Genomic DNA, 27441 nt, shown 5'->3' with positions numbered 1-27441 from the left:
TGCAACCCAAGGAGGAAAAGGCCTTTTACCTTTAGGAGTCAATAAGCTGTGTGAGCTGGATGCTCAGCTGGTGTAAATCAACACACGGTCAGCGATTTCAGTTACACTGGTTGTAGATTTGGCCCCCATGTGTCAAACCAGAGGAAATGGCTGGGTCTGGTTCCCCTTGGATGCTCCACTGACATCAGTGAAGGCACTCTGGACTGGCACAGGGCTGAGTGAGATCAGAATCAGACCCAGCCCCTCCTCCCTCACTATCCTTCCTGCCCCCCACCCCCCAATGTGCTGGGATTTCGCATTGGGCTGGAAGGAAGAATTATTCATCAGCACCCAGCTAAGGCTCAGAGGAGCTGTTAAGCCCTGGCTGGCTGTTTGTGCCTTTGCACTGAATCACCTCAATTACAGTATTTGCTTTGAGTCTAGTTTGGGAAAGAGGTTTAACTAAACCCTCCCTCTCCCCCCGGCAGTCGTGACAAAGGCCAAGAAAGGCGTTACATCGGCACTGGGAGAGGTATAAATAGGCAGCTGGTCCAGAAAGGAGCCAGCTGCAAACAGGAGGCTGGAAAGCAAAGAAAGCTTCTCTCTGTGTGTGTGAGAGCCTGGCAGCCCCCTTCAAGATGCCCAAAACCTCTCTGCCAGTCCACTTCCTCTGTCTTCTCGCCTTGTCTTCAGCCTGCTACATCCAGAACTGCCCTCGAGGCGGGAAGAGAGCCTTGCCCGACACAGAGATCAGACAGGTACGAGAGGGGCTACTTGCAATGTGCGTGTGTGTGTGGGGGGGGAGCTCATTCTTCATAGTGTGCTGAACTGTGTTCCCGTACAAAGTGTGTGTGTGTGCGTATGTGCGCGTGCACACACGTGTGTGCAAGAGAGAGAGAGATTGTGCTTCAATACTCTGGGCACAAGGACTGTCTGTCTTCCAGTCCTGGGTATGTTAGGCAAATTCAATTTGAGTTCTGGGTGCGAGAGAGACAGAAGCAAACTCCTCACTGGCTGGCAGCTAGATTCAGCTCATTGCCCTGAAGCTCAGAGAGGCATTTTTTAAAGCTTCTAGTTCTTGCTCCAGCTTGCTTTCTTTACAGAAAAGTAGTTACACTGCTTTGAGCGAAAGACCTTTGCATTGATGCTTCTTAGGAGACAAAGGGGGGACAAATCTTTATTTCAATTTAAGAAAGGTGCCTCTAAGTTCCCAGTCCCACCCCTTGGCCCCTAATTGGAAGCTGCAGAGAGAAAAGCAAGGGAGAAAAATAGGGCATCAGTCTTTAAATCGACTTAAATTCTTTGGACTGGGAAACTGTGGGGGATGGGCGGGAAGTGGTAAAATGATTGGCACCCTACTAAAACAGGGGCTGCACCTTCTACAGAAGAACAGTGAATGGTGACATTCGTGATTTCCTTCTGCCACCTAATACCCTTTTAATGCAATCTTACTCCACAAACTTTAATAGTTCTTTTGACTTGTGATTAAAGAACTGAAGGTTTGCTCTGTTGCTAGTTCTAACAGCCTCATTAATGCATTAGCAGAAAGAGGGCATCTGAAGCCCATTTGAAGAGCCAAATCCTCAGCTGGTGTAAATCATCTTCAATAGAGCAATGAGAACACCAGCTAAGGACATGGCCCCCGAGAACCCAGTACTTGTACTTCTTGTGCAAAGAGAACAGATGAAAAAAAATTAAGTTACAGACCTTCAGATGTACTTAGGGTGAAATCCTGGCCCCACACTAGTCAGTGGGAGTTTTGCCATTGACTTCAGTGAAGTCTGGATGTCACCTTCAATGCAAATGTGAAATTAAAGTAATTTCAGAAAGAAAAGTTATATCATAACAGTACTAGCACCAGTGCCTTTTAAACGCACATTGATTTACATGAGGCACTACTGTTTTACTTACTTAAACCATTTCAGTCGTAGCAAAGTGTTTCACACCATTTCATTTTGAGTCTACCACATTTTGAGCAGATCTGAACACAACAGTTAGTTATCTGAGAAATTATATATCAATTTATCGACATGCAGGTTATATCAAGAGGATTTAAAATAACCAAAGTTAATGTGATTGCCTCTTCCTGTTGTGGCTGACTTGGTTTTTAGACAATGTCTCTGACATATGGTAGCTTGTCCACCTATGGAAATTTGGTCCCAAACGTTTTCAGGCCATTAAAAGACCTAACAAATTAAGTACCATGGACAGAGCCACTGTGCTGACTATATAGAGCCTTTTTAAACCAGTTCCTTCTGATCAACATTTCAAAGTGTCCCCAGTCACCAAATAGAAGAAAAGGTCATGGCTGAATGCAAACATCTCCAGACCACAATTTAATTTTCCGTTTCAATAGGATTCACTGTGGCTGGCTTTAGACTGATGTGGCTTCTAAGTGTAATTACTAAAGGTTAAGATTTTGTCACAGTTATGTTTAGTAAAACTCAGGGACAGGACGTGGGCAATAAACAAACATTCACGGAAGCCCTCGACCTAGCTGTGACTTTTACTAAAAATAAGAGGGGGGAGCATACCGGGGGTGGAAGAGACTAACAGTGCCAGCCTCCACGGCTTCCAGTGGTGGCTGACAGCCGCAGGGCCCCTGGCCACCCCAGGGCAGAAAATGTCATGGAGATCACTGAAAGTCACGAAATCTGTGACCTCCGTAACAAAATCTTACCCTCAGTAATTACTTTCCCCTGTGGTTTGTGTGTAGCCATGATACCACTGCAGGTGGGCAGTTATTAAATGAGGGGACCTTTGACACAGAGAGACACAGCATGTGACGCGTCACTGAGTAGCCTTTCCCTTTTATCCTGAAGAGACGGTGCAAAATATAGCCCCTTCATGTAACGGTCCACAGTAAGCTTCCTACACAAACTGTGAGCTGGATTATAGAGCACAGGAGTTAATAATAAGGCCTCTCTCTTATGTATCACTTGTCATCAGCAGATCTCAAAGTGCTTTACAAAGGAGGTCAGTGTCATTATCCCCATTTTACAGATGGGGAAACTGAGGCACAGAAAGGTGATGTGACCCACTCAAGGTTATCTACCAGGCCAGTAGCAGAGCCAGGAACTGAATCCAGGACTCCTGCGGCCCAGTCCAGTGCTCTAGTCAATGAGTAACCTCTCCCAGCTTTCTGTTAGGCTGTTTTATTTGCTATTCATCTTAAGTCCTCTCTGCTCTCATATGGCTAATGAGACCATCCAGTATTAAAATAGTTAATGACATACATTGTGGAAGGGATACTAACCCCCATACTGCAGGGGTTAAGCCAATCTCTAGTAGAGACTAGAAGGAGCCCTAATGCAGGGGGAAGATTATCTCACATCTGCCTACTGTGGGGCTCTCGCACCTTCTTCTGAAGCATCTGGTTCTGGCCATAGTCAGAGACCAGATACTGGGCTGGATGGACCATGGGTCTGAGCCAATCTGGCAATTCCTCTGTTCTTTCTTAATGCGACCCCCCCATCACTTCTAGCTCTTCCTCATCTGTGCTATCGTAAGTAATTCCTCCCACCCACTTGAATGTAATGACCCCCATCCCTCCCAAGAGGTCAGCAGCCAGGTTGACCCCCAGACCTTCAGCACTACAACACTGATCTCTAGCACTTGAGCTAAAGGGATAACTCTGTTACTGTTAATAGCAGCAGGTTGTTATCCTCCAGTGGCTGGACACACACACAAAACGTATTGTGCTAGGATTGGTTCCACTGACCTGTTCTAATGTTTGTAGAATCATGCCTACCCTCCTACCCTTAGTCATTGCTTAGCCAGCCTGCCCATATTTAACCCTTTCCCTCTTTCTTTGCAAGACTGTCCCTCCAGTCCCCTGATCACTTTTTGCTGCTCTTCTTTGAACTGCTTCTAATTAATTAATATCATTCTGTTAATGAGGTGCCCGGAACTGAATGCTCTGTTCCATTGGTGGTCTCAGCAGAGCTGTACTGAGATGAGCACTTGTACCTCTTTACTCCGTAATGCAATAAACCAACATATTGAAAATTCTAGTGGGGAAGAAATTCCATTTACTAGGAAGTTCTAAACATGGGAGAAAAATTGATGGAGCCATGAAAGCATCCTCATTCTACAGCTTGGCTCTAATTACTTTAAGGCTTGAAGGCATCTTTGCAAACGAGCCATCACCATGTATAAATGACATTGGCTTCCATATACTATGGTGGAAGCCAAATTGTATAAGACATTTAAAACAAGACTGAACAAAAAGGGGGCACAAGCTTGTATTGCCAACAAGGGAAAAAGCAGACAATCCAATAGGCTGTTTCTCTCTCCTGGTTTTTGGACAAAAACTATGACTGCTAATACCAAGCGCTTATCTAAAGCACTGGGAGCCACAGAACATTTAAACCCCTGACTTACTTCCAGGGTTTGAGAGAATGAATGAGCTCATCCTTTTGGTAAAAAAAACCCCAGGTAACTTATAGCATCATCTTCCATCTACTGTCCATGGAAAGATCTGATCCCAGCTGCTATTCTAACAATTGAAAATGATTGTCCCCTACACTGGTAACTTTGCAGGGATGCGTCCTTCATTGAGAAAGCTGCATATTGCTTCAGGGAGGATGAATATTATACTTAAAGTATTTGTCAGTTTTATAAATACCTGATGAGGTAGGTGTATTTATGGCTTAGTTCACCCACCACTTGAATGCAGCCATCTAGTAAATGAAATAGGTGCCCAGATACTGCGGTGATGGGCATGGGATACAAACATGAAGAGGTGGAGCACAGCACTTGAAGCAGAATATCAGCTCCAATTGAAGCTGCAGGGGGCGCTCAGGGAGGCAGGATGCAATTACCTGGGTGCAGTTCATCCAGGACATACCCACTCTTATGGGCTGTTTCGTGGCATGGAGGTCTTGTCTGCAACAGGTGGAGAGGGATAGGGAAAATGTGTGACCATGCAGCTGGTTTTAGGGTTGATCTCAGAGACCCAATCCTACCTCCTAGCTCAGGTTAAATGCCTGCTGAAGGATTTGGCCCATAAAATCAGCTAAGAATTAACCTCCATTCAACACAATGGGAATTTTGCCATTTATTTCAATGAGGAGCAGGACCTTGCCCACAACCTTCAGACTTGGCTCACTGATTATAACAGCTTCCCTTTCATGCACCCGATTCTCCTGGTTGGTTACTCCATGGACTCACCTCTGATTCCCACCGGTGAGATCAGGCCTCATGCTCATATCATGCATGAGGGGTTTAGCTGTTCCCTGAAAATGAAGCTCCCTCTCCTCATGCAGCCCCTGGCTTGCTGATCTGTCTCCTGTCTCTCCAGTGCATACCCTGTGGTCCCGGGAACAGAGGACACTGCTTTGGCCCCAACATCTGCTGTGGAGAGGAGCTCGGCTGCTACATGGGCACTTCTGAAACCCTGCACTGCGTGGAAGAAAACTACCTGCCTTCCCCTTGCGAGGCTGGCAGCAAAGCCTGCAGCTCAGGAGGGAGATGCGCTGCTCCCGGCGTTTGCTGCAATGATGGTAATAGAGGAGCACCCCCATACCCAGAACAAATACAATGGAGAGGGGAGGTACCTCAAACACTAACAGCCTTTGCCGAGGGGATCATCTCCTCTTCTGGGTACTTCAGTAGCCCCCATCTCTGTGGTAGCTGAGCCCCTCACAATCTTTAATGGACTTCTTCTTATAACACCTCTGTGATGTAGGGAAATGCTGTTAGCCCCACTGTAGAGATGGGGAATGGGCAGATATTGGCCACCATCAGAAGCCAGATAATCAATGAGATGGTATGAGCCACAATGTCAACTGCTTGACTCTTGGATTGAACCATTTCTGGAAATATAAGGAACCATAATGGACCAAACTTGCCTGATATCTTTAGTTTTTGCTCAGTCATGAATCAGGACAAAGTTCTGTTGACTTCCCGGTTGGTTGGGGGCTGGGTGTTGCATGAGTAAGGACTGAGTATCTGATCTCAATGGGCATTTTGCATGAGTAAAGATTTCAGGATTTGACTCAACACAAAAGCCTATGGCTAATATGACATTTTATATCTTCAAAGCTCTTTACGAGCATTAGCTAAAGAGCCCGCCAAACTCAAAGGTAGGGTTGTAAAAGTACTACTATAATCCCGATCTTCCAGATGGGAAACTGAGGCACAGAGAGGTGAATTGTTTTGCCCAAATCTACATAGTATGTCAATGTCAGAGCTAGGATGACAACTCAGGAATTCCTGGTTCCCCCACCCCCACTCCTAACTTCTATTTGCAATGTATTTGCAAGCAATATGTTATTCATCCACTAGTTGTTTCTGTTTGCTATAGTGAGTTCCAGATAGGTTGAGGTCCCTGGTAAACAAGGGAGACAAAGCTGGAACAAAAGCTCTGTGGAAGTCTTTTTGTGGCTGTAGTTGTAGCTTTTCTGTTTAATAAGTCCCTTCTGTTTAAGACAGTGCATGGGATCACAGCCTATGACACCAATTTCTGGAATCCACTGCTTCATGTAAGATCAGTGATAACACTGTGGTTTTCTTTTCTTGTTTTGAAGAGAGCTGCATCATGGATACCATTTGCCTGGATGACGATAGTGACAGAAGTCAAGAGCCCTCAGAGAAGAACCTGACTGTGCTGGATGGCTCAGCGAGTGACTTCCTGCTCAAGCTGATGCATTTGGCGAACAGGCAGCAACAGAGGAAGCACCAATTCTACTGAGGGAAGGAAGCAACATCAGAGATGAGTCTAACAGCGAGTATGTTGCTTACATGCCGCAGCACCTCAGCAAATCATTGCAAAATGTAAAGGAACAGCCCTTTGACAGCATTGTAAATATGTGGCCAATAAAGTATTTTATTGCACTGTGCTATTCAACTTTGTCCTGTGTCATTTGCATTGAAGTCGTTGGCACTAGGGGCTAGATTTGCAAGAGCTCAGGGCTTTGAGTGTAGAGCTCATTTGAAGATCTGCCCATCAATGTCACAGCAAGAGCTGAGCTCTTTCGAGAAGCTGGGGGATGCTGAGCACTCGGAAATCTGGCCCTTTATGGTTCAGCAGCCCCTCCTCATTCAGTGGAGGGGAGGAGCACCACATGTGCCATCACTGTTCAGACCTTCCAAAAGCCTTTGCCAAGTTCCCCCAGCTAAGAGAGGCAGCAGATAGTTCAGATGTACAATGCAGGTTGAACCTAGACCTCATGGGGTACAAACCTTCAGCAGCACAGCTCCCTCTAGCCCTCTCCTGAAGCACTGACTTAGAGGATTCTGGCAGCACATGAGTTTCCCAGAAGACTCCCATAGGAGGCTATAAGGTCAATCCTGCCCAGCTTGGGAGGTCTAAAGGAACACCCTCGCAAGGCAGGCTAGCTGCAGAGAATGGCGTGGGTTTTCAAAGGCTCCTGAGCACCTGTGGGTACGTCTACATGGCAAGCAGAAACCTATGGCAGGGAGTCTCAGAGCCTGGGTCTACAGGCTCAGGCTCCCGGGGCTTGCACTGCAGCGCTAAAAAGAGCTCTGCAGAGGTTCAGGCTCGGGCGCTGAACCTCATCCCCTCGTAGGCTTCAGAGCCGGGGCTCCAGCCCGAGCCAAACATCTACACAGCTGTGATTAGCACCATAGCATGAGGCCTAGCCTGTAGGCTCAGGCTCCAAGACTCACTGCTGCTGGTTTCTGCTTGCTGTGTAGACATAACCTTCAGTGACGGTAAGGCCCATTGACTTTCAGTGAGACCTGAGCGCCGAAGTGCCTGTCACTTTAGAAACTGGGCTCTCATGTAGACGCGATAAAATTGATCTCCAATCACTCTGCCGTCGACTCCGGAACTCCACTGTGGGGAGAGGTGGAAGCGGAGTCAATGGGGAAGCGGCAGCGATCAACTCGCCACCTTCCTCACGGCCAGGTAAATTGACCTAAGGTACGCCGACTTCAGCTACGCTATTCACGTAGCTGAAGTTGCATATCTTAGGTCGAACCTCCCCCCCCGCCCCCTGCAGTGTAGACCTACCTTAAGACATTTTAACCACAGTTGGCGCCAAAGAATGTCTTTGGAAACTACCCCGTAAGATTCCTACCCTGCCCCCCTTTTCTGATTCTACGTATGCAGCCCCTTATCACCAGAGTAACTGAACACCTCTCAGCCTTTATCCTGTAAGGTGCGGACGTATCATCTCCATTGGCTGGAGGCACAGTGTAAATTGACGGACGTGCCCAAGGGTCATTCGCAGCAGAGCCAGGAACTGAATGCAGGTCTTGTGTGCCCCATGCTACTGCCCTGTCCACTAAACCAGCTTGCCTTCCATAGTTAGCTCTTGAGACGATATTAATAATCCGCAGATAGGTTCAGCAGGCTCGAAGCCACAGGGCCAGCTCCCAAGATCTCAGACAAAACTCTCACGTTGACTGAACAATCTCCTCCCAGCAATGTGAGGGGCAAGCCAGGAAGGGCTCCGATTCCAAAGGCCTTGAGGGAGGATGAACCCAATGCAAGAGGGTGAATGGGAACTGGCCGTTCTCTGCCTCTCCAGACCATCTGCCATGGGACCCTGTTGAGTGCCAGGACTGGATCTGTGCTTCTACCCTCTCCCCTCTCGCATGTGAGCTCCATAAGGATGGCATCAGCCCCCTCCCACTGCTGAAACCTGACACTGGCAATGAGTGTCCTGCTGCAAGATACAGCCTAAGGGCCAAACTCTGATCCAGGCTACATCTGTGTAAATCGGGAGTAACCCCACTGAAATCACTTTTGGTTTCTATGAAGAGGTAATTGCTTCGCCCATATTTGCACCCAAGCAACCCCATTGGCTGGGCAAAGTTTGGCCCAGGGGCTATAAGGTCAATCCTGGTATAAGCGAATACAATGTCTATTGGGTGAGGTACTCCCCTGGTGTCAATCAGCCTAGCTCTGCAGTGGAGCTAGGTTGATTGACACCAGCTGAGGATCTGGCCCAAATGACTTCAGCACAACGTGACCCAAGGTTCACCAGTCCTGCTAACCAGGTATCACACAGCTTTCCCGAGTGATTTAAATTAATTGCACCAGCCAGCCTGTTGCTGATGCTCTTCTATTGCCTAGAGCAGGGTTTCATGGACCCAAAACTGGGTCATCGGAATGTTTCAAAGTGTCACGTGACAGCTCCTGTGGCTCCTGCCCCATGAGGCTGGCTGGGCTTGGTTCCCTGCACCAGGCACTGCAGCCTCTGGGGTCCCAGCGCCACTCAGGTTTGGCCACTGAGGTTTGGCCCAGCTGTCATGACAACAGGAGCCCAGCTAGGCCAAATCTGAGTGAGTGGCCCTGTCACCCCATGAGCCAGGTCACAACTCCACTCACACACATTTGGTACAGTCAGGGGTGCAGGGCCAAACCTGAGCGGCGCTGCAGCCCCAGAGGTTGTGATGCCCACAGCGGAGAGCCAAGCTCAGCCAGCCCCACAGCACAGGGGCTACAGGAGCCGCCACTGTGGGTCAAGTGCTGGGCACGGCCCAACCCCCTCCCAGGAGGCAGGATCAAACCAAAACCACTCCAGGGCCTCCAGCCCCAGACTATTTACTGGGTGGCAACAGGTCATCAACATTTACCAATGGGTTCTGAGCCCAAAAAGGTAAGACCCGCTGGCCTAGAGGACATCCTAGACAGTATTTTGTCCTGCCATGCATGCAGGGGACCGGACTCGATGACCTCTCGAGGTCCCTTCCAGTCCTAGAATCTATGACTCCTCCAGGAAGAACAATGGGGGTGGTTTGCACAGGGAAGTGCTCTGATGTGGGCAGCTGATTTAATGCTCTGGGTTTCTTGCTGTCTAGTTGTCACTAAGGGGAGCAGAATCACGTTTACTGTATTTACAGAGTACAGAGCCCTCTGCACTGAGGGGCTCAAACTCTGCAGTGACGGTACCTAAAACAGATGGACAGATCCTGTAAGTACATGGGTCAAATGAATGAATTTGGGGCTTTTTAAGTCAAAAATTCAACTGGGTAAACGCTGATGAAGACTTTAACTTACATTACAAGCCCGTCCAGACCAGACCTTCAGCCTGCACCAATTCACACCAGCTGTGTACGTTCTCCAGTGTTTGGCCTAGTCTGTTCATTGACTGGGAGTGGGGTGGGCGATGGGGGAGGGGGGTCCTCTGCTACTCTTAGGATTTCTTCCTGACTGGGTGCTGAGCAAAGGCTGGCTGTGATGCACCATGGAAGCCATGACAGGCAGCACTCTTAGAGATGATGGTAACCTGCCATGCGTGGTAATAAGCAGGAGCACAAAGACGAAGATGCTTGACTCGCTGGCCGAGGCACCCCTGGATAGGAGTGGCCCTGGCTGGTTTTCATACAGGGTAAAACCCTTCTCTCATTCAGGCTGGCAGAGCCATGCACCCACAAAGCCAGACCAAGCAGTGGGGTTTGTGCCTGGGCTCAGACATCTGTGGAGCAGCAGGTGAACACTGGGGCAGCTACGGTGCCTCCTCACAGGCAAGCCCTGCTCGGCTTGCAAAGCTAATGACCCAGCTCTGGCGCTGCTCTGTGCAGGGGCTCCCTTGGGAGTTCAATGGGAGCTCTGAGCATGGGGGCACTGTCAGACCCTCGTTGGCTGCAGCCATCCTGGAGCTGAGAGAGGAGCTTGGCTGGCCTATGTGTAGCACTGGAAGCAAGTGTTACCTGGTTTCCAGTTTCGTGACAAACCCAGATCTCAGGCCAGAGGGGCTGCGCCCTGGTGACTGTGAGAGCTCAGGCTGGGGCAGCGCTTCCTGAGTGAGCTCCATCACTCGGGACATTGAAACCGAGGCACGGGGGGAGAAGAGCCCTGCCTTGGAGGGGAGGGACTGGCTCTTCCAGCAGATCCCATCCAGCTCCTGTGAGGCAGGGAACACATTTCCTAGGCACCCAGCGCTACTCTGGGGTTTGGGATGGAAAACATGAAATGCTGCAGTTTTACACATTTCTCTTTTGAGTCTCCCAGGGCACTGGATTCGGCCAACCGAAGTTCAGGGTTGTGACCCTGCCAAAGAACAGATTCCATGAGCCCTGTGAAATGAACCCCCTGCCCTGCACTGCCCATTACACAGCAGCACCCAGATTGTCCTTGTGCTGCTAGCAGCTTCTCCCCCTCTTCACCAGCGAACCCTCACAGGCAAGGTAGCAAGTTGTGTTGTGCAGATGGGGAAACCAAGGCAAAGCGGCTAAGAGCCATACTGCGTTTGGACTTGCTGTGAGTGTACATAGAGTGTCACGCCCCATTGCACCCTGTGTGATGGCTAGCAACAGCCACAGACCCTGCTCTCTCCTAGTGCCCCCTAGAGTCAGGGCAGTGGCACACAGGGGGCAGCATGTCTGAAAGTAGGTAACTTGCAGCGCAGTCCTCATGAATGCCTGGGAGCTCATGGGGAGACTGTACCCTGTGGACCTGTCCCTGGAGTGCATCACCCCTATGCAGATTTCACCATCTCATCCTAAGTGACGTGCGGAGGGAGTCAGCGTCAGACTCAGGATCCTAGTTCAGGAGTTCCTGGCTCCCGGACTCATGCTCAGGCCACGTCGCTCTGATGAGACCGTAGTTCAGCTGAGTGGCAGTCAGGCAGCCTGAAAGGGGAGAGCGGCTGGGAAGTGTGTTCCTGAATACAGAGAGCATGGCATTGTGTAGGCTTCTTTCTTAGTCTTATTGTGCTGCCTCTCTTACAGGGAATTTGCAAGGAGAATCAGCTAAAGCACGCTGGCTCATTTGGTGCGTCATTCTGTTTGAAACACCCCCTGGTCAGAGCAACCTGGGCTGGGAGATGCAGGGCCGGGAAGCAAGATTTCAGAGCTTGTGTCACCGCTATTACTGCGGGCGGGGAATATTAGGGCACGTCAGCATGGCCGGAGCAGAGGGAGAGAGGACACCAGCACGGGGATGATTCCAGCCCATTCCTCTGACCTGCTGAGCAAATAAACGGCAGATCGAGTCTTGGGAGAGGACGGAGGCCGGCAAAGCAGCTAGCAAGGGATTAATCTCCATTGCCTGGAGTGACAGTGAAGCGAATGGGTTCCTGGGGTAGGCATACCAAATAGCCCCCTTCGCTGGTAATAAGGGGGGTGGCTTCTGATCACTCGGTGCAGTACAGCCAAGCATCCTGTGCTTGCTTACAGCTCTTCTCTCATTCCCCTCCCTCTGACCCATCCAGCCCTCCCAGACTATTCATGGCTTCTCCACCTCCAGCTCCTGCCCTCCCCTGCCCTCTCCCTTAGGTCCCTCCTGAGAACCCACCTGTTTATTTCAGGGGAGTACTCCACCCAGTGCTACACAGAAAGGCAGCCTAGAGGAGCACAATGATCCCCTCTGGCCTTGGAATCCATGAAACCTCTTGCAGCGACCCCTTCTCCTCCATCTACTAATGGCCTTTCCTCTCCTTGTCCCACAGCTTGTGTGTGCATCTTCAGTCTCTATCGGGGATCACCACAGCACCCACCACCATAGCATCTAAGGCCCAGAGCCTCAATGGTATTTAGCCACCTATCTCGCAGGGATTCCAATGGGAGTTCGGTGCCTAAATAGCCAGATGATTAGTGTCTGTGGGAAGACATCCCTAATGGACTCCATGGAGTCTTCTCAGAAGCAGAGCTTGTGACGTACATCTATAGGGCGTGTAACCCACACACCTCCTGGGTATGGTGCTCTGTCCCATCTAGTTGCACTGAGACCACTTAGAGAGAGATTAATGAGTCTGTTCTTTAGCCTTAACTAAATGCCATATGGCTTTTAGCTCATGCAGTAGAGGCTCATGCACTGAGGTCCCAGGTTTGATCCTGCCCGCCAATGACCTGGGTCCGTCGGTGTTACACGCTTGCGTTCTGTAAAGGACCCCTATAGCCAACCCCACTTTGGTGGCAGTGGGATTCAGATGCACGTCCTTCAGAGCAAAAGGCCTTGGCAGCTACAAACGGAACTGGAGGACACAGGGTCAGAGTTTGAATGGCACTGAGGCGGCTGAAGATTGAAATCAATGGGAGATTCACACCAAAGTGCTTTTGAAAACTCCACCAGGTACCTGGCTGCATCTTTAGTTGCCTAAATACCTTTAAAACCCTGGCCCAAAGTCCCCAAGTCGGTAGCAATTATAAACCTCCCATGTAAGCCAGCCACCAATACCCCACACTGTCTGGAGATTGTGTGTACATTCCTAGCACAATGGTGTGGGGGCCTCTAGGCGCTACCGCAATTAATTAACACCATGAGCAGAATCTGACCCATTGACTCAATTGAGTTAGTCTGCGTTTATCCCCATGAGAGGTCAGAATCAGCCTCCCTGATTTCAGTAGAGTGATCAATAGGTACACCAGTGTACTTGAGAGCAGAAGTTATCTCACTGGTTACTTTTCTTTAAGGCCTTGCAGATTTTTTGTAACCAAAGCAGAGAGACAGGTCTTTCATCTGAGCAAACTGCACCCGCATCACACAGCAAAACATGGACGCTTTCGGACTAGAGCAACACAGTCCTTTCAAAACGTCAGGCACCCTAGGTTGAGATTCCAGCGCCTGGAATTGCATAATGCCACATTATCTACCGATTGCCTCATCACGTATATCTCCCAAAGCTGGAGAGACAGAGAAGTGAGTTCAGTGGGTCTCAGGCTGCAAGCACCCTTGCAACTCAATTAATAAATAATCTTACAGTTAAAGAGCTCTCAGTCTCACAGGGTGATTAGCCAAGTGTGTATCTAGTGAATCACACAAATCAGAGACAGCAGAGGGCCTTGTTAGGGCCACCCCACCCCACAACTCTGCAGAGTCACTCTCCACTGTATATTCATTCCTCATCGAGTCAGGTTCAAAGTGAGCCAGGTCATGGGGCTGCCATGATTAACCAGATCTCCCAGGTAGGGAATTTGCCCTGATAACTTACCCTTCTCTTTGCTCAGTATCATCCCAGGACTCTGGCCCTCGCTGGCTTCCTGTTCCATGGAGCAGCGTGCAGTTCTGGGGCTGTTTAACAAACTGGCGCTAGCTCCTGACACGTTTCAATGTTCTGTGTGTTGGTGTGATGTTCTGCTCAGGGCAGCCCAAACCATAAGACATGGAATTACCCCTCTGCCTCAGCTCCCTGACACACCAGCCCACCCTCTTGACCAGCAAACCCCTTGAAACTCTGCCAGTCTAAACCTTGCCTTGCAGGTAACCATCAGTGACTTGCAGTTCCCTGGAGACATCTCCCTGCAGCATCTAGTCCCTCTCTCTGCATGCTCACAGAAATTACTAAGTCCGCTCCCTCCAAAGAGACAGTGTGCTCAACAGCTGGTTAGGTTTGCTGAAGGCTCACACTTAACTTCAGTAGGATAGCGTGAGATGGTTTATAGTAAAACTAGGGAGAAGCTTATTAACAAAGAACAGAGATTGAAGAGATACTAAGCAAGTATAAAAGACACAAGTGTGGTTATAAATAAAACAAAAAAAAAGTTGATAGTAACTAATTTTAGCAAGTTACCATCTTTGACAAAGCAGTTTTCTTCCTTACATGAAGTTATCAGCATCCCTAGCCCTCCAGACTAGGGGGGTCCAACTTTCACAGGCTGCCGTATCTTATGTCCCAGCAGTGATGGATCACTAAAAAGTCTTTTTGCTCCTCTTGTATTACCCAAAGTCCATTATCTTAGCCACAAGAGCCAGGAAATCTTCCTGGGGTGCATATTCTGTCTCCCAGCATGACTGTTGAACAGTCTTCTCCTCTATTTGTTTACCTGGATGGTTTTCTTTACCTTGTAAATGTAAATGTACTTTCATTGTCCTCTGCCTGAAGTCTAGCTGGTCAGACAGGTAAATACACACTCCTTTGTGCACTGCCTCTCAAACACACTTTGGGAACATGTTTCCAGCACACGTCTGTAACTTTATACACAACCTATACGTCCATCACATGACCAGCGGGTACCATACATGGTACTTTTGAGCTACATATTATGACAACAGTGTGTTGGGGCAACACGTATGTCAGAGCTGATGCAAGTTACAGTATGCAGGGGCTCTCTGCTAATTGGCACAGAGGGGCTTTTAGGGTCACAGCTGAGTTAAACCTTCTTGTTGTGTGTCTTGGATGCTTTGCTTTTCTATTGGGGTGTGATTCGGGACAAGTGCAGAGTCAAGGCACACCAGGATCCTCACCCTGGCCCCAATGCAGGAGAGGGATTCACCCCTGGCGGTTTGCAATATCCTTCTCGTTTCTCTATTCACCCAAAAGAGTCATAAACATCAACATCCTCTTTTGTTCAGGATGAATGTGAAGACGTGACTGAAATAAAAGCCACCTCCAAACCCAAAGTACTGGCACGTGGCTCTCCCCCAAACAGAGGCAAATACAAGGCTGTCCAGAAATCTGAATGAGCTGAGTGGGTATTGTTTGAGCAGCGGGAGGTGTGTATGTGTAAGAGAAGCAGGAGACCGCACACACAGAGAGACAGACAAAAGCTCAGTGGGTGACCCCGAGAGCAGCCTCTGGCTGGTGCCAGAAAAAGAGGCTTGGAGCTGTAAGCAAAGAACCTATCTCCTGTTTGGTTCCTTCTGTGTTCAGGGAAACAGGACTTTGTGTTCACCTCTTGTAAATAAACAAGCTTGCAGCAAAGAAAAGCCCTGATTCTGTCATCAGTTTCTCCTTTTAACTGGAACTATCCACAACCCCCCAAATTCAGCTAACCACTCGGGTCCAGAGGGGTAACAGGGTATTGAAAAAGAGAAGGAGCACACTTACCCGTTTGACCAAAGGAGCACTGGCTGGATGGCAGGCGACCCAAAGGCACAGCCTCAATCGGCTCTGATAGTCACCAAGCGAAGGAAGCAACCGTTTATAGAGTCCCCAGAGGGAGGAGGAATCCAGGGAGGCGGAGCTTCCAGTTTCAAATCTGGCCTCCTCCCTGCTGAGTAATGCCGTGTCTGAGGAGCCCCAGCCTTTGTATATGTTGCTGCACCTGCAAACCACACTGCTGCTTGTGAGGGTTCCCTCTTAGAACTCTCTTTTGGGTTTCGGTCATGCTCCCAGGGGAGCTGTGTGTGATCAGCCAGGAAAGTGAGGCTCATCTCGCCTAGCTAACTAGGATAAGAAAGTTTACAGAACCTGGTCTGAAGCCCCTTAGAGTCAATGAGAGTCGTATAGGCTGGATCAGTCCCATAAACAGCAATTGTGGCTGTGTGTAATTAACAGGAAGCAGAGAGAGAGAGGAAGCTCTTCCCTCTCCTAGTCATTTTCTTCTGCATTTTCTGTGACCAGCTGTTTTTGACTGTTTCTCAGGGACATGCATTAGCCTAGCAGCCTCACAAACGAGTCTCCCAGAAACAATCCTACAGAATAATCAGAGGTGAGAGGAAATGGAAATGCTGGTGCCGACACCCATAGACTTTGAGAAATAGCAGATCTGGACCCACCAGCATCCTACAGACAGAAGCGTTGCCAGCTTTTTTGGCGCCCTAGGTGGCAGAAGGTCCCGCCCCCAAAATGGTGCCCCCGACAGAGGCAGCGGAAAGTCCTGCCCCCGAAATACCACTGACGACCAGGGCAGCCGAAGATCCGGCCGCCGCAGTCATCACTCCACAAATGTTAGTGCCCTAGGCGAACACCTAGGTCACCTAATGAGTTGCGCCAGCCATGCCTATAGAACCAAAAGCCTAACTCTGAAGCCGGCATTCAGCTCTGGATTGTGGATCTAGGCTATTGGTCCACTGCTCCCTTGTGTTGTCTCCCACTGGTGGAGTCCTCTTTTCCCTTTCTCCAGTGGGCTGAGAAAGGGCAGCCCTATGTCATATCCCAGTGCTCAGCCCCTTTTCCAGACAGGGGCGCTCGGTCACCTACAATAATACATGGGGGAGAGGGTATAAATGCAGTCCTTTCGCTCTAGTGCAGGTACGTCTTTGAAACACTCTTTGTTCTGATTTCAATGGCAGTTTAGCGCTTAGGTGCCTTTGACAACCTCACGAGGGGTTTTGACACCTAAATATCTGTGTAAAACTGGCCCTTGGACTCCAGATTCCTGGGCTGATTCTGGCTCTGACATTGACTTTCTGTGGGCTCATAGGCAAGTCACATTCCCTCTCCCTGCCTCAGTTGTCTATCAATCCATCTGAGGTATTTATAGGGCCTGTTCCAGTAACTGGGCCTACAACTGTACCCAAACTGTGAGCTCATCTGCAAAGAGTGAGTGAACGTTTAGTCCGAGTTACAATAGCCTGAAACAAGAAAGGTTGATAGGAAAAGGTGCAAAAGGGAGCCAGAAAAACAGCACATGTCCAAACAAAGAGGCTTCCCCGTCGACCTCACGGGCTGTGTTAAGACCATGCCTGGTAAACAAGAGAAGTGAGGGACTGGAAAGCAATACACCAAAATGGGTGTGTCAGAAACTATGCCTAATTGGTGTACAAAATAATGAGAGGATGGGCTATTCTCCTCCCCCTCCTCATTTTGGTGTCCTCAGAAAGAGATTTGGGGGCAAATAAGGAGCAGGCTACCATGAGGCTGGCTGATGAAAGGAAGGGAAAGGCGCAAACTTCATCATCATGGCCACCGTGCCCACCATCTCCTGGAACTCTGGAGCTTCTTCAGCCTGGATTGACGCAGAACAGGAAGAAGGCACAGGAGCAGCTCCAGCTGCAGCCACGTTCATTGAGCAGCCACTGACCTACTGCTGCTCAGCTTAAAAGCAGGACTCCTGGCTCCCTTCAGCCAATCAGGCAGCCCTGCCGCAACCCATTTGAGTTTATTAATCCACCCAGAGGCTGGTCTGGTTAGTCTGTCGGGTCAACTGAAGGAGTTCACTCCTGACAGCCTAACCCTATTTAATGCTGGAGCATTAAACTGGGTCGTGTTAACACTGTTGATTCTTTGGGCTCCTCTTCTCCACCTAAATTAATTGAGGATCTGGGCCTAAGTGACTTGCCCAAGGTCACACAGGAAGTCTGTGGCAGAGCAGGGAATTTAGCCCAGGTCTCCTAACCTAGTTCTCCTAACCACTAGGTCATCCTGTCCCCAAATGTGAAATACGGGCACGCTGTGAAATACGGGCATTGCTTTACCTGCCTCACACAGTGTGTGAGGTGCACTCGGTTAAGGTTTGCAAAAAGCTTTGGGCTCTTTGTATGAAAAATGACATTATAGTCCCCCTGTCCCTAAGGGCATATTCTGCCCTCACTTACTTTATTGCCAGAGCAGTTCCCGTGGGCCAGATTCTGATCTCACGCTCGTTTTGTGCTGCTGGAACTCCACTGAAGTCACTCTTAACTTATACCATAGTGCAGGAGACTGGAATCAGGCTAACTGGTTTGAGTGGAGTCACTCCAGTTGTATAGTGGTGCAAGCTAAGAATCAGGTTCTAGGACGACAGTCATGACAGAAGATTTCAGAACTCTCTAGAACAGGGGTTCCCAAACTTATTATGTTGCACCTGCCTACCCCCTTCCCCGTAATGGAACCTGTCTGCCCTCCGGCAACCGTGGTTAAGAGCTGGGACCAGAGCTGGGGTTGGAAGCCGCCCATGGCCCGAGCTGCAGCTGGGGCTGGAATGGAACTGCGGGCAGACTGCATTGGGCAGGGACCACTGCACTAGAAAGCTATTAGTATTTACCCTGTGTCCTTCTTTTCTCATTCATTGGTTTAAGTGAGGATTCACTGCTTAACGCTGACTGGATGACCCAGCTCAGATTCCAAAAGCAAGGACAGCCCCTCTGACCCTCTCTATTGTCTGCCATGCCCTCGCTAAGTGGCAAATATTAAAGCAAGCCAACAAAGATGACAAAGGTTGAGGATTAGACAACTGTTAAGTGTCTGGAGCAATGGATGCACCATTTATCCAGACGCTGGGATGGGTGGTGACAGTGCCAGGATAATATAGTCAATAAATGTAAGATTTTCAGGACGTTGTCCATGTCTGATGAATTTATGCTAGACGGGAAGATCTTAATTGAGCTAATGAAGGTGAAGGGTCAAGGTGAGCAGCGTCCCTGACTGATTTCACTATCTGTCAATCTCGCTCATTAAGGCTTAGCAGCATTACTGGCTGTCGGTGCATCTTCAGTGCCGAGCATCTGCTTTTCTCTCGATGATTCAGCGCCGTGTTGGGCAGCTTGAGGCGTTGTTGCACGCAGAAAGTTAGTGATCGCAAATCACCATGCGGGGGCGTCAAGGAAGTCACTTTGGGCAAAATGGTTCAGGCCCACGGCGGGGGCTCCCAGGACAGAACTCGCACACCTGCAAAGCAGCCACACTATTCAGCTGTGGCAAAGCCCTTGTGATGTACACACCTGAACTCAGAGTGCTATTATCCCCAATGCACCGACAGGAAACTGAGGCACAGAGCAACGAAGGGCATGTCTCTCCTGCAACCACAAGATGTGACTGCAGCTCATGCAGACACCCTTCTGCTGGCTTTAATCTAGCTAGCACCAGTACCAGAGCAGCGCCAGTGTAGCAGCAGCTCCCGCTTCAGTGTGGCCTAGCCCCACGAATAATTGCCCAGGCCTCCAATGGGCTCATACCACCTGCACGAAAGTACATGCTGCTGGGGCTTGACCGCTCCAGAATCAGAGATAGCAGGATTAAAACTAACTCAGGTCTGTGCACTCAAACAGTAACAACCACCCCCTAGGATTGCAGAATAGCCACACCCTCAGCAATTTGTCCCGGATCAAAGATGAAGGCTAACCAGACAGGAAGGGTCTGTTTTTTTTTCCTTCAGAACAGTTTTCCTTTTTTTTAAGTGAACAAACCCAACGTTTCTGGCTTACAGGCCTACAGAGCTATCTGAGTAAGTGGCAGAGCCAGTATGAGCAAACTGACCCAGCCACGAAGAAGGAAAAATGGCTTCTGAACAGTTCTGGCAGAAAATACAAAGGCAGCGAAAGCTACTCATGGAGAGTCACTCTGAGTGGGGCTGACCATAGTTTTTCCTGCTCTTCCTAAACAGCGGATCTGGTCAATTGCAGAAATGGGCTATATACCCAAAAGAGCTAACCCTGGGTCAATATCAGGGTAGCCACTTAAGCCAGGATGCCATTGTCGCATGAGTAATGTCTGACTGAAAGGAAGAGAGAGTACCATCCAGGGGTTAGGTATTAGTCTGGCATTTGGGAGACCTGCATTCAATGTCCTGCTGTGTTCCACCCCAGAGGTGGCCAAAGTGCTGCCTGTTGATATTTGTGCACTGCTTTAGGTGCCTCTTGGGCTGAAAGGTGCATGAGGAAACATAACTGTTCAAAAATATTCTTCTGCCAGGAGCAAAGCAGGGAACAGCCCCATCCTGGGACCTAAAGGGAAAGTGAGGGCCACGCCAACTCTGCTCGCTGACCCCCAGCGGCCCCGATTGACTGTGCCAATTAAAAGAAACTCGTAGACGTCAACTCATGTCTCGCCATGTTTGGAATAAGTGCCAAGGAGCAAATGATTCCTTCTTCGCTGACCTCACATCCTCGACCCTGGATTATTAGCCGTGCTAGTTGGTGTGAAAAGCAATGCCTTGTATTTTTTAAGGGAAATGAATGACGATGGTGGTGGCATGTCTAAGTAGCTGCAGTCGGCGCTATATATACAGGCACCCCAGGAGGAGCCAAGACAAAACCTGGAGGGCTTTCCTGAGCCCACTCAAGAGCGAAGCAGGGTCAGCAAGCAGCCACCATGTCTCAGAACACTCTCGCCATCTGCGTCTTGTGGTTCCTGGCTCTCTCCTCAGCCTGTTACATCCAGAACTGCCCCATCGGAGGAAAGCGATCGGTCCTGGACTTGGATGTCAGAAAGGTACGTGATGCGTTCCTTACTGGCAAGCTGTTACAGTGAACTTAGGGGTGGGTAAAGACACCGCATTGACAGCCTGTTAGCGTGACTGTCCCAAACTGCCCTGATCCTGCGCCAAAGCTCCCACCTCCCACCCAAAAGGATCACGTCCAGGGCGCAACAGGGGAGATTGCTGGCAAGGGACTGAGCTGTGCCAGCTGCGACGGTAGCTGTCTAAACCCTAGCAACTAGACACGCGCATGGTTTGATACCCTGATCAATACCACAAGCAGCTAGACTGTGCCTCACCGACGCCCTTCACACAGCTGTGGTGTGAATTTTGTAAAGCTTTGAACAAGCATTAACGAATATTCGTTACCAAGTCCCTCTTTTTCTTCCCGTCTCCTATCCCCCATGCCAACTGACTCTCTGTTCAGTGTTCAGCCAATCAGGACAGCATAGACTATAGTGTATGCCAAACTCCTGGGCAGTAGAGAAGTGCATCTTGTGATGGTCAGGACCTCATTCAGCCTCTTTAGCCAATATATTATCTTTGCAGCTAACGCTGAAAGTATGTTTGAAAAATAATGGAACACGCCCGAGCCCCTTTGCAGATGAGTGGTAAGCAGCCAGACTTTTCAGCCTTGGTCTTGTGGTTAAAGCATTGGACGGAGACTGAGAGGGAGGCAGGTGGTCTGGATTCGATCCCCAGCTCAGCTACAGACACCCTGTGTGATCTTGGGCAAGTCCTTTAATCTCTCTGTGCCTTAGTTCCCTGTCTGTACACTGGGGATAATAATCTTTCCTTTAGCTGTCTTGTCTCTTTAAAGCATAAACCCTCTGGGACAGACGCTGGCTTTACTGTGCGTGTGTACAGCACCCGGCCCAATCGGGTCCCATTTCAATCAGGTTCTCCAGGCACTATTGCACTACAATTATCAGCCCAGTTGTATTGAGGCCATCAGAAGTCTAGTTTGGTGATGAATTGTAAATACTGTTACAAGTGGATGTCTATATCAGATTGCCTTATAGGCAGGACTAGGAGCAGCATCGATTTTGAAGGTTGTCCAATACTTCCCCCTATAGGACTGTGTTTTCAGTTGCTTATAACCTTGCCAAACTTCAGCGGCTTGGTTTGAAATGTACTGTGCTGGGTGTCTGCCTCAGCCTGAATTTTCTTTGGAAAGGTTCAGCTAAAATATCTTGGCCACTTCAAAGAATGAGATGTGGGGACCATTCATTGTTTTGCCCACATTAAAAAAAATTCTTACATCTGTTCTGGTGAGGCGCTCTAGCATCCCCATTCTTTGGTGATGAGACCTGAAATTTGGGAGTGGGGTCACCCTGGTTTTAGGGATGCACCTTTTGCCAGCCCTGTGGAATAAACCACTCAAATCTGGCCATGTTACAACCCTCTGTACTTACTTAACAGAGATGTGTTAGAGTTTGGCAGATAAATTCTCTGAAGATTCCATCTGCACTGAGCATGTGCCAGCCCCCCATAGGTGCTACAGGTGACTGGTCTGTGGATGACCCATCCCCACAGAATGACTGAGCATGGGCTGAGCAGGACTTTCCCTGCAGCTGTGCTCCAGTTGCTGTGGGCCGGCGGGGAGCGGGCACTGTGACGTCAGGCACCAGACTAACAGCAGAGAAGATTCTCTCCTGTGCTCTCAGCAACCCCTTGTGGGTGCCCACACAGCTTGAAAGAGAAGGAAGAAGCCACCTGACTCAGATGCAGAGGGGACAAAAACTGGATTAAGGCAGTGGCAGCAGGATGAGCCTGGAGCAAGGAGCCTTGAGGGGGCCGAGAGCACATACTAATAGTCTCATGCTGAAACACAGAGGAAAATACCGCCAGGATGCAGGCAGGTAGTCTGCATGGTGTGTCAGGAATGCATCCAGCGGGAAATGGCCAGCCAAGAAACAGCTGTGATAGCCCAGAGGCCAGACGCAGCATCAGTCAAATCACTGATGGCCAGTTACCAAGTGCTGCCTTTGGGAGAAGAGCAGTGTGGGCAACATAATGGGCAGTCGCTATCTGAGATGAGTTTTCAGTGCTCTGCTGCGTGTTCCTCCTGCTGCCTGTCCACAGGCACAGCAGGGACTGGGGGAGAAGAGGCCTGCACACTTTCCAGGCCTACGCCACAATGTCAAGAGCTATTTTGCTTAGGAGGAACATTTTACTGATCATCCTCTGAGTCAGTCTGTACAGATGTAATGTGTATCCTGTACGCACGAGAGGAGATGATATCCCCAGCATCAGCAACACTGGGGAACAGGGGGGCAAAGGGAACAAATCCAATCATACTCCCTGTAACCTCATTTAAGCAAATGGTTCTGGAGCAATATTTCCCTCCAGCGGGAGGCCACTGCGTAAGAGATGCCAGTTAGGGCCATAATTTGGGTGAGGAGGGAATACATTTGCGCTAGTTAGAGTTAAGAAAGATACTCAATGGTTACTGATGTATTAAAATAAGACAAGACGAAATTCTGCTCTCTGTTGAGCCGCGGATGAGGCTGGGATGGCCCAACTAAAAGCAAAGTCTAGGGGTCGGGGTTAGGTCTGTATTCGTTCATGTGACCTGTATTTTGCACCGTTTCTTCAAAGCGTCCCTTTTCCTAGCCAATGAACTCCGAATTCAAATGATGGGATCTGGCTGCTTTCAAGTGCATGGGCAAGGGCTGCCAGGAGATTTAACCCTGAACTGATACACAAAGGCACCAGTGTTTTGTAGAACTCACCGCAATAGCTGCTCCACTGCCCACCTTGGGTTACTGATCTTCAGGAAAAACTTGGGGACTTTCACATAAAAAGCATGATCTAGCCAGAGCCCAGGAAAGCTGTTAGCACAACTAAACACGGTGCTTAATAAAAGAAATACACAGCAGAATACACTAGGAGACCCAGCCCAGCAAGCATAGCGGAGTTCTCTAAATAGGAGTCACAGGCAATGTATCAAACGCTACTGTGGTCAGTGGAGTTACACCCTGGATTAGTTCAGCCTGATTTGTTCAGGATGGTTTCACCTGTTTATTAAAGGGGCACTATCTAACACATAACGTTTCCAAACAATTCCCTCCCTGGGCTGGCAACTAACCCCGTCAATTATTTAACAATCACAAAACAAAATGATCCTTTCTCTCTCCCATTCCCAGGTTGTGTTTGCTTCCCCCTTCCCCACCCTCTCACGCACACATACCACCGGACTAGAATCGTGGCACCCCCACTGATCAATGTCAGTTTGGAGTGCTGATCCTTATTTTCTCGTCAGTTTTACTTTCTGGGGATGTGAGCCCAGGGGAGTGTGGTTGGGGTTCTGACTCCTCCAGAGAACGTATCATTCCCCACCCCATCCAGTTCTACAGAGCGATCCCATGAGAACATTTCGCTTCCTAGTCAGGTTTCTAATACCAGTTGAAAAACTAGAACTGAAGCGCTAGGCCTGAGCTCCTTAAATACTGGCACATGATGGCAGAAAGACACCATCCTAAGCGCTCAATGCTCTGAGCGCAGTGGCAGTCTTTCCAACAGGCTTTGGATCAGAATCCAAGCAGCAAGGGATGCTGTTTTCCCTGTTAACCAGCCTTTGGGTTTCTCTCTCCCACCAGTGCATCCCCTGTGGGCCTAGGAACAAAGGCCACTGCTTTGGCCCTAGCATCTGCTGTGGAGTGGAGATGGGATGCTACTTCGGTACCTCCGAAACCCTGCGATGTCAGGAAGAGAATTACCTGCCGACACCCTGCGAGTCTGGCAGGAAGCCATGCGGGCCCAATGGTGGGAGCTGCGCAGCTCCTGGGATCTGCTGTAACAACGGTGAGAGCACTTGTTTAGTTTCAACTTTAACCATAGCTCCATATGAACTAGGACAATCCCTCCCACCCCTGCAATTTACGGCTGTTAAAGTAACACTTCATGTCTATTCTCAATGGTCCCAGGCACTTTTAACACAGGGAAGATGGGCCTTGTGATTAAGAGATGGGGGAAGGGGATAGAGGAGGTGCTTAGTAGATATGAGCTTTACCCCTGCCTCTGCTACAGACTCCCTGAAGGACCCTGGGCCAGTTGCTTAACCACTTTGTGCCTCATTTTCCGCATCAGTATTAGGGATCATTATACTTTCAGCCTCAGAGCTACATTCACTGATGTTTGGAAGCACTTGGAGATCTTTGGACGGAGCGCAGTGGCACCGTTACTTCAGTGCTGGCGCATGCACAAATGGCAAGAGTTCTGCAAAGGCCGTGGGTCATTAGCTACTGCTCAGGCCATAGTATTTGTGGACAGAGAAGAAGTGGGGAAGTTAAGATTGGTGGCAGTCCAGCAGTTTCCTCCTTCCCCAGAGGAGAGAAGTCTCAATTGGCCTGGTCATTGCCTTCAGTGCCGCAGGCAAAGTTGGCAGCAGTAACACATCAGGCCAAACCCCATGCACAGAGGTGAAATTCACCCAGCAGGAATAGTTTATAATACCTCTCCCTTGGCAGGAAAGGCACCACTCACACATCCTAGGCCAGACCCTCAGGCGTGCATCTTGGTATAGTACCATTGTCTTCGACAGAGCTACACGCATTTACATCGCTGAGGAACTGGCCCAAGGTGTTATCTAGCAAAGCCATACGTAACTCCAGTGGCCGAGTTCATGCGCCATTTCCTTTTACGTGCTTTTGTTTCTCTTCAGAGGGCTGCATGGTGGACTCAGCCTGTGACGAAGAATCACTGTTTTCCTGAGCACCCGCTACATGGGAAGGATGAAGTCACAGGATTTGCCATCTATGAGACTGTGCAGTCCAGTAGGATGCATGAATCCTGGCTGTGCTGCAGTCATGTGCAGAATCCTGGCAGTCATTTAAATGACATCCCCAGCTAGAAATAAAACTTGTACCAAAAATTCTTGATATTTCTCCCTTGGCTTTGTAACAAACTCAACAGCTTCTGCTTAGCTGGGAATCACATCCCCCCTCTGGACAGGAGATGCTGCTTCTTGGTAGAACCTGGATGAGGGAGGAGAGGAATGTAGGTGATTTACCTAAGCAGGCAGTTAAGGACCAGGAAAGGGATTTTTGTGATGCTTTCCAGCTGTCCCCAGGATTGGGAGGCACCTCACTACCACCTGCCCTTAGCATGAAGGAGGCTTGCCTGTGCCTGCCTGGGATCAGCTCCCTGACACCTCTGGTAACAAACACTCCCCGCCAAGCCTACACAGGCCCTACTGTAAAACGCCACCCCTCCGAGCCCTGTATCCATGGAGTATCCCGCCTATGGTCACTGGACGCTTGCTTTGTTCAAAGCCACTGCTCCCAAAGCACGCCAGCTCTACCTCAGATCACTGCTCCGTTGGACATACACAGCGCTGAGATATGTTTAGGGAAAACAAGCAAAAAAGTGTAGTTAGCAAGTGCAGAGATTCGAGTGATAGCACGAAGGAGCACTGGAAACAAATGGCTACATTTCAAATAAAATTCCAACATGCATTTTAGACCCTAGACTTAAGTTTTAACAAGATAATCTCCTGTCTAATGCAGTATTACTCACCAGCCCCTTACAGCCAGGTCTGGCTGGGATCCCTCTTTCATGAGATGCAACACGGTGTCAGCTTGCCTCCCCGGTGAAAGGATCCAGGGCGCATCTCAGCACCCCCGGTTATATCCCCAAGAGCCATTGGCCTTACTTGTAAACTGGATGCCCCCTGCTGGTTGTTTTTTCATGTATACCTTTCTTCTTGACTACACAATCTCTGGATTAGCATTTGGCTCAGTGTGCAACTAGGCACCCATTACACAGCATACAATAAGCAATACCCACAGGACCAGAGAGAGAGAGCGGTAAGCACCTCCTGCCTAGGGACCTGTTTTAACTTGCAGCCTTTAAGAACTTAATTGTTAGTATAGATACATAACTCCTTAAATATTATCCATATGTACCTTTTGCAATGATTACAATGACTAGTGGGCTGCTGGCTTTTGACAGCCACCTTATGTACCACCCTTTGGTGTACTAACGTGTATATACCTGGCCCAGGGGATCCCGAGAGCCTGTAGGCACTTCCTGTGCCCTCTGCCAGTTGGCATCAAGAGGTCCCTGGGTCACAGTTTTATCCAGCACCCGAGGGAGGTTCTCTGAAAGAGCAGGGTCAATGCATGCTGAGGACCTGGAAAGCCATACTAGGAATGAAGTGTGGGGAACTGTATGTGTGATCAGAGCAATTGCCCTGCTACCCAGATGCTGTATGTGCGATCCCAAAAGGATGGATGTGGGACTGAGGAGGTAATGCTAGAAAGGAGAGAAGAGAAAAAGAGGACAATGTTGTGCTGCTGTTAAAGGGTGATCAGAGGAAATATAACTACAAAGGATTTCTAAGCACCTAATGGCAGAATATGCACTGAAAAGCAAAGTCCTCTTCTTAACCTGCTGGGTGGATAGTTCACCAGGTAATAAGAACATAAGAACGGCCATACCAGGTTGGACCAAAGGTCCATCAAGCCCAGTACCCTGTCTACCAACAGTAGCCAGTGCCAGGTGCCCCAGAGGGAATGACCAGAACAGGTAATTATCAAGTGATCCATTCCCTGTTGCCCATTCCCAGCTTCTGGCAAACAGAGGCTGGGGACACCATCCCTGCCTACCCTGGCTAATAGCCACTGATGAACCCATCCTCCAGGAATTTATCTAGTTCAGCGGTTCTCAAACTGTGGGTCAGGACCCCAAAGTGGGTCGCGACCCTCTTTTAATAGGGTTGCCAGGGCTGGCATTAGACTTGCTGGGGTTCAGGGCTGAAGCCCG

The 27441-nt window shown here is 49.3% G+C and overlaps 3 protein-coding genes across 3 annotated transcripts in view; all 3 read left to right on the top strand.

Moving 5' to 3' along the window:
- Positions 1-27441, top strand: part of LOC127046389 (leucine zipper putative tumor suppressor 3-like) — a 370036-nt gene that overhangs the window by 209226 nt on the left and 133369 nt on the right. The window lies entirely within an intron of this gene.
- On the top strand, positions 552-6829 carry LOC127046442 (vasotocin-neurophysin VT-like). The gene is made up of 3 exons (XM_050943490.1): positions 552-737; positions 5282-5483; positions 6510-6829. The coding sequence occupies exons 1-3, from the start codon at positions 618-620 to the stop codon at positions 6671-6673; spliced, it is 486 nt and encodes a 161-aa protein (XP_050799447.1). The 5' UTR covers positions 552-617; the 3' UTR covers positions 6674-6829.
- LOC127046446 (neurophysin 1-like) lies at positions 20518-25550 on the top strand. The gene is made up of 3 exons (XM_050943498.1): positions 20518-20687; positions 24276-24480; positions 25340-25550. Exons 1-3 carry the CDS (start codon positions 20568-20570, stop codon positions 25387-25389), a joined length of 375 nt encoding a protein of 124 aa, XP_050799455.1. The 5' UTR covers positions 20518-20567; the 3' UTR covers positions 25390-25550.

The sequence above is a fragment of the Gopherus flavomarginatus genome, chromosome 3 (assembly GCF_025201925.1).
Source record: "Gopherus flavomarginatus isolate rGopFla2 chromosome 3, rGopFla2.mat.asm, whole genome shotgun sequence".
Lineage (NCBI taxonomy): Eukaryota > Metazoa > Chordata > Testudines > Testudinidae > Gopherus > Gopherus flavomarginatus.
The sequence above is the reverse complement of the archived record's forward strand: the minus strand, read 5'-3'. Positions and strand labels throughout refer to the sequence as shown.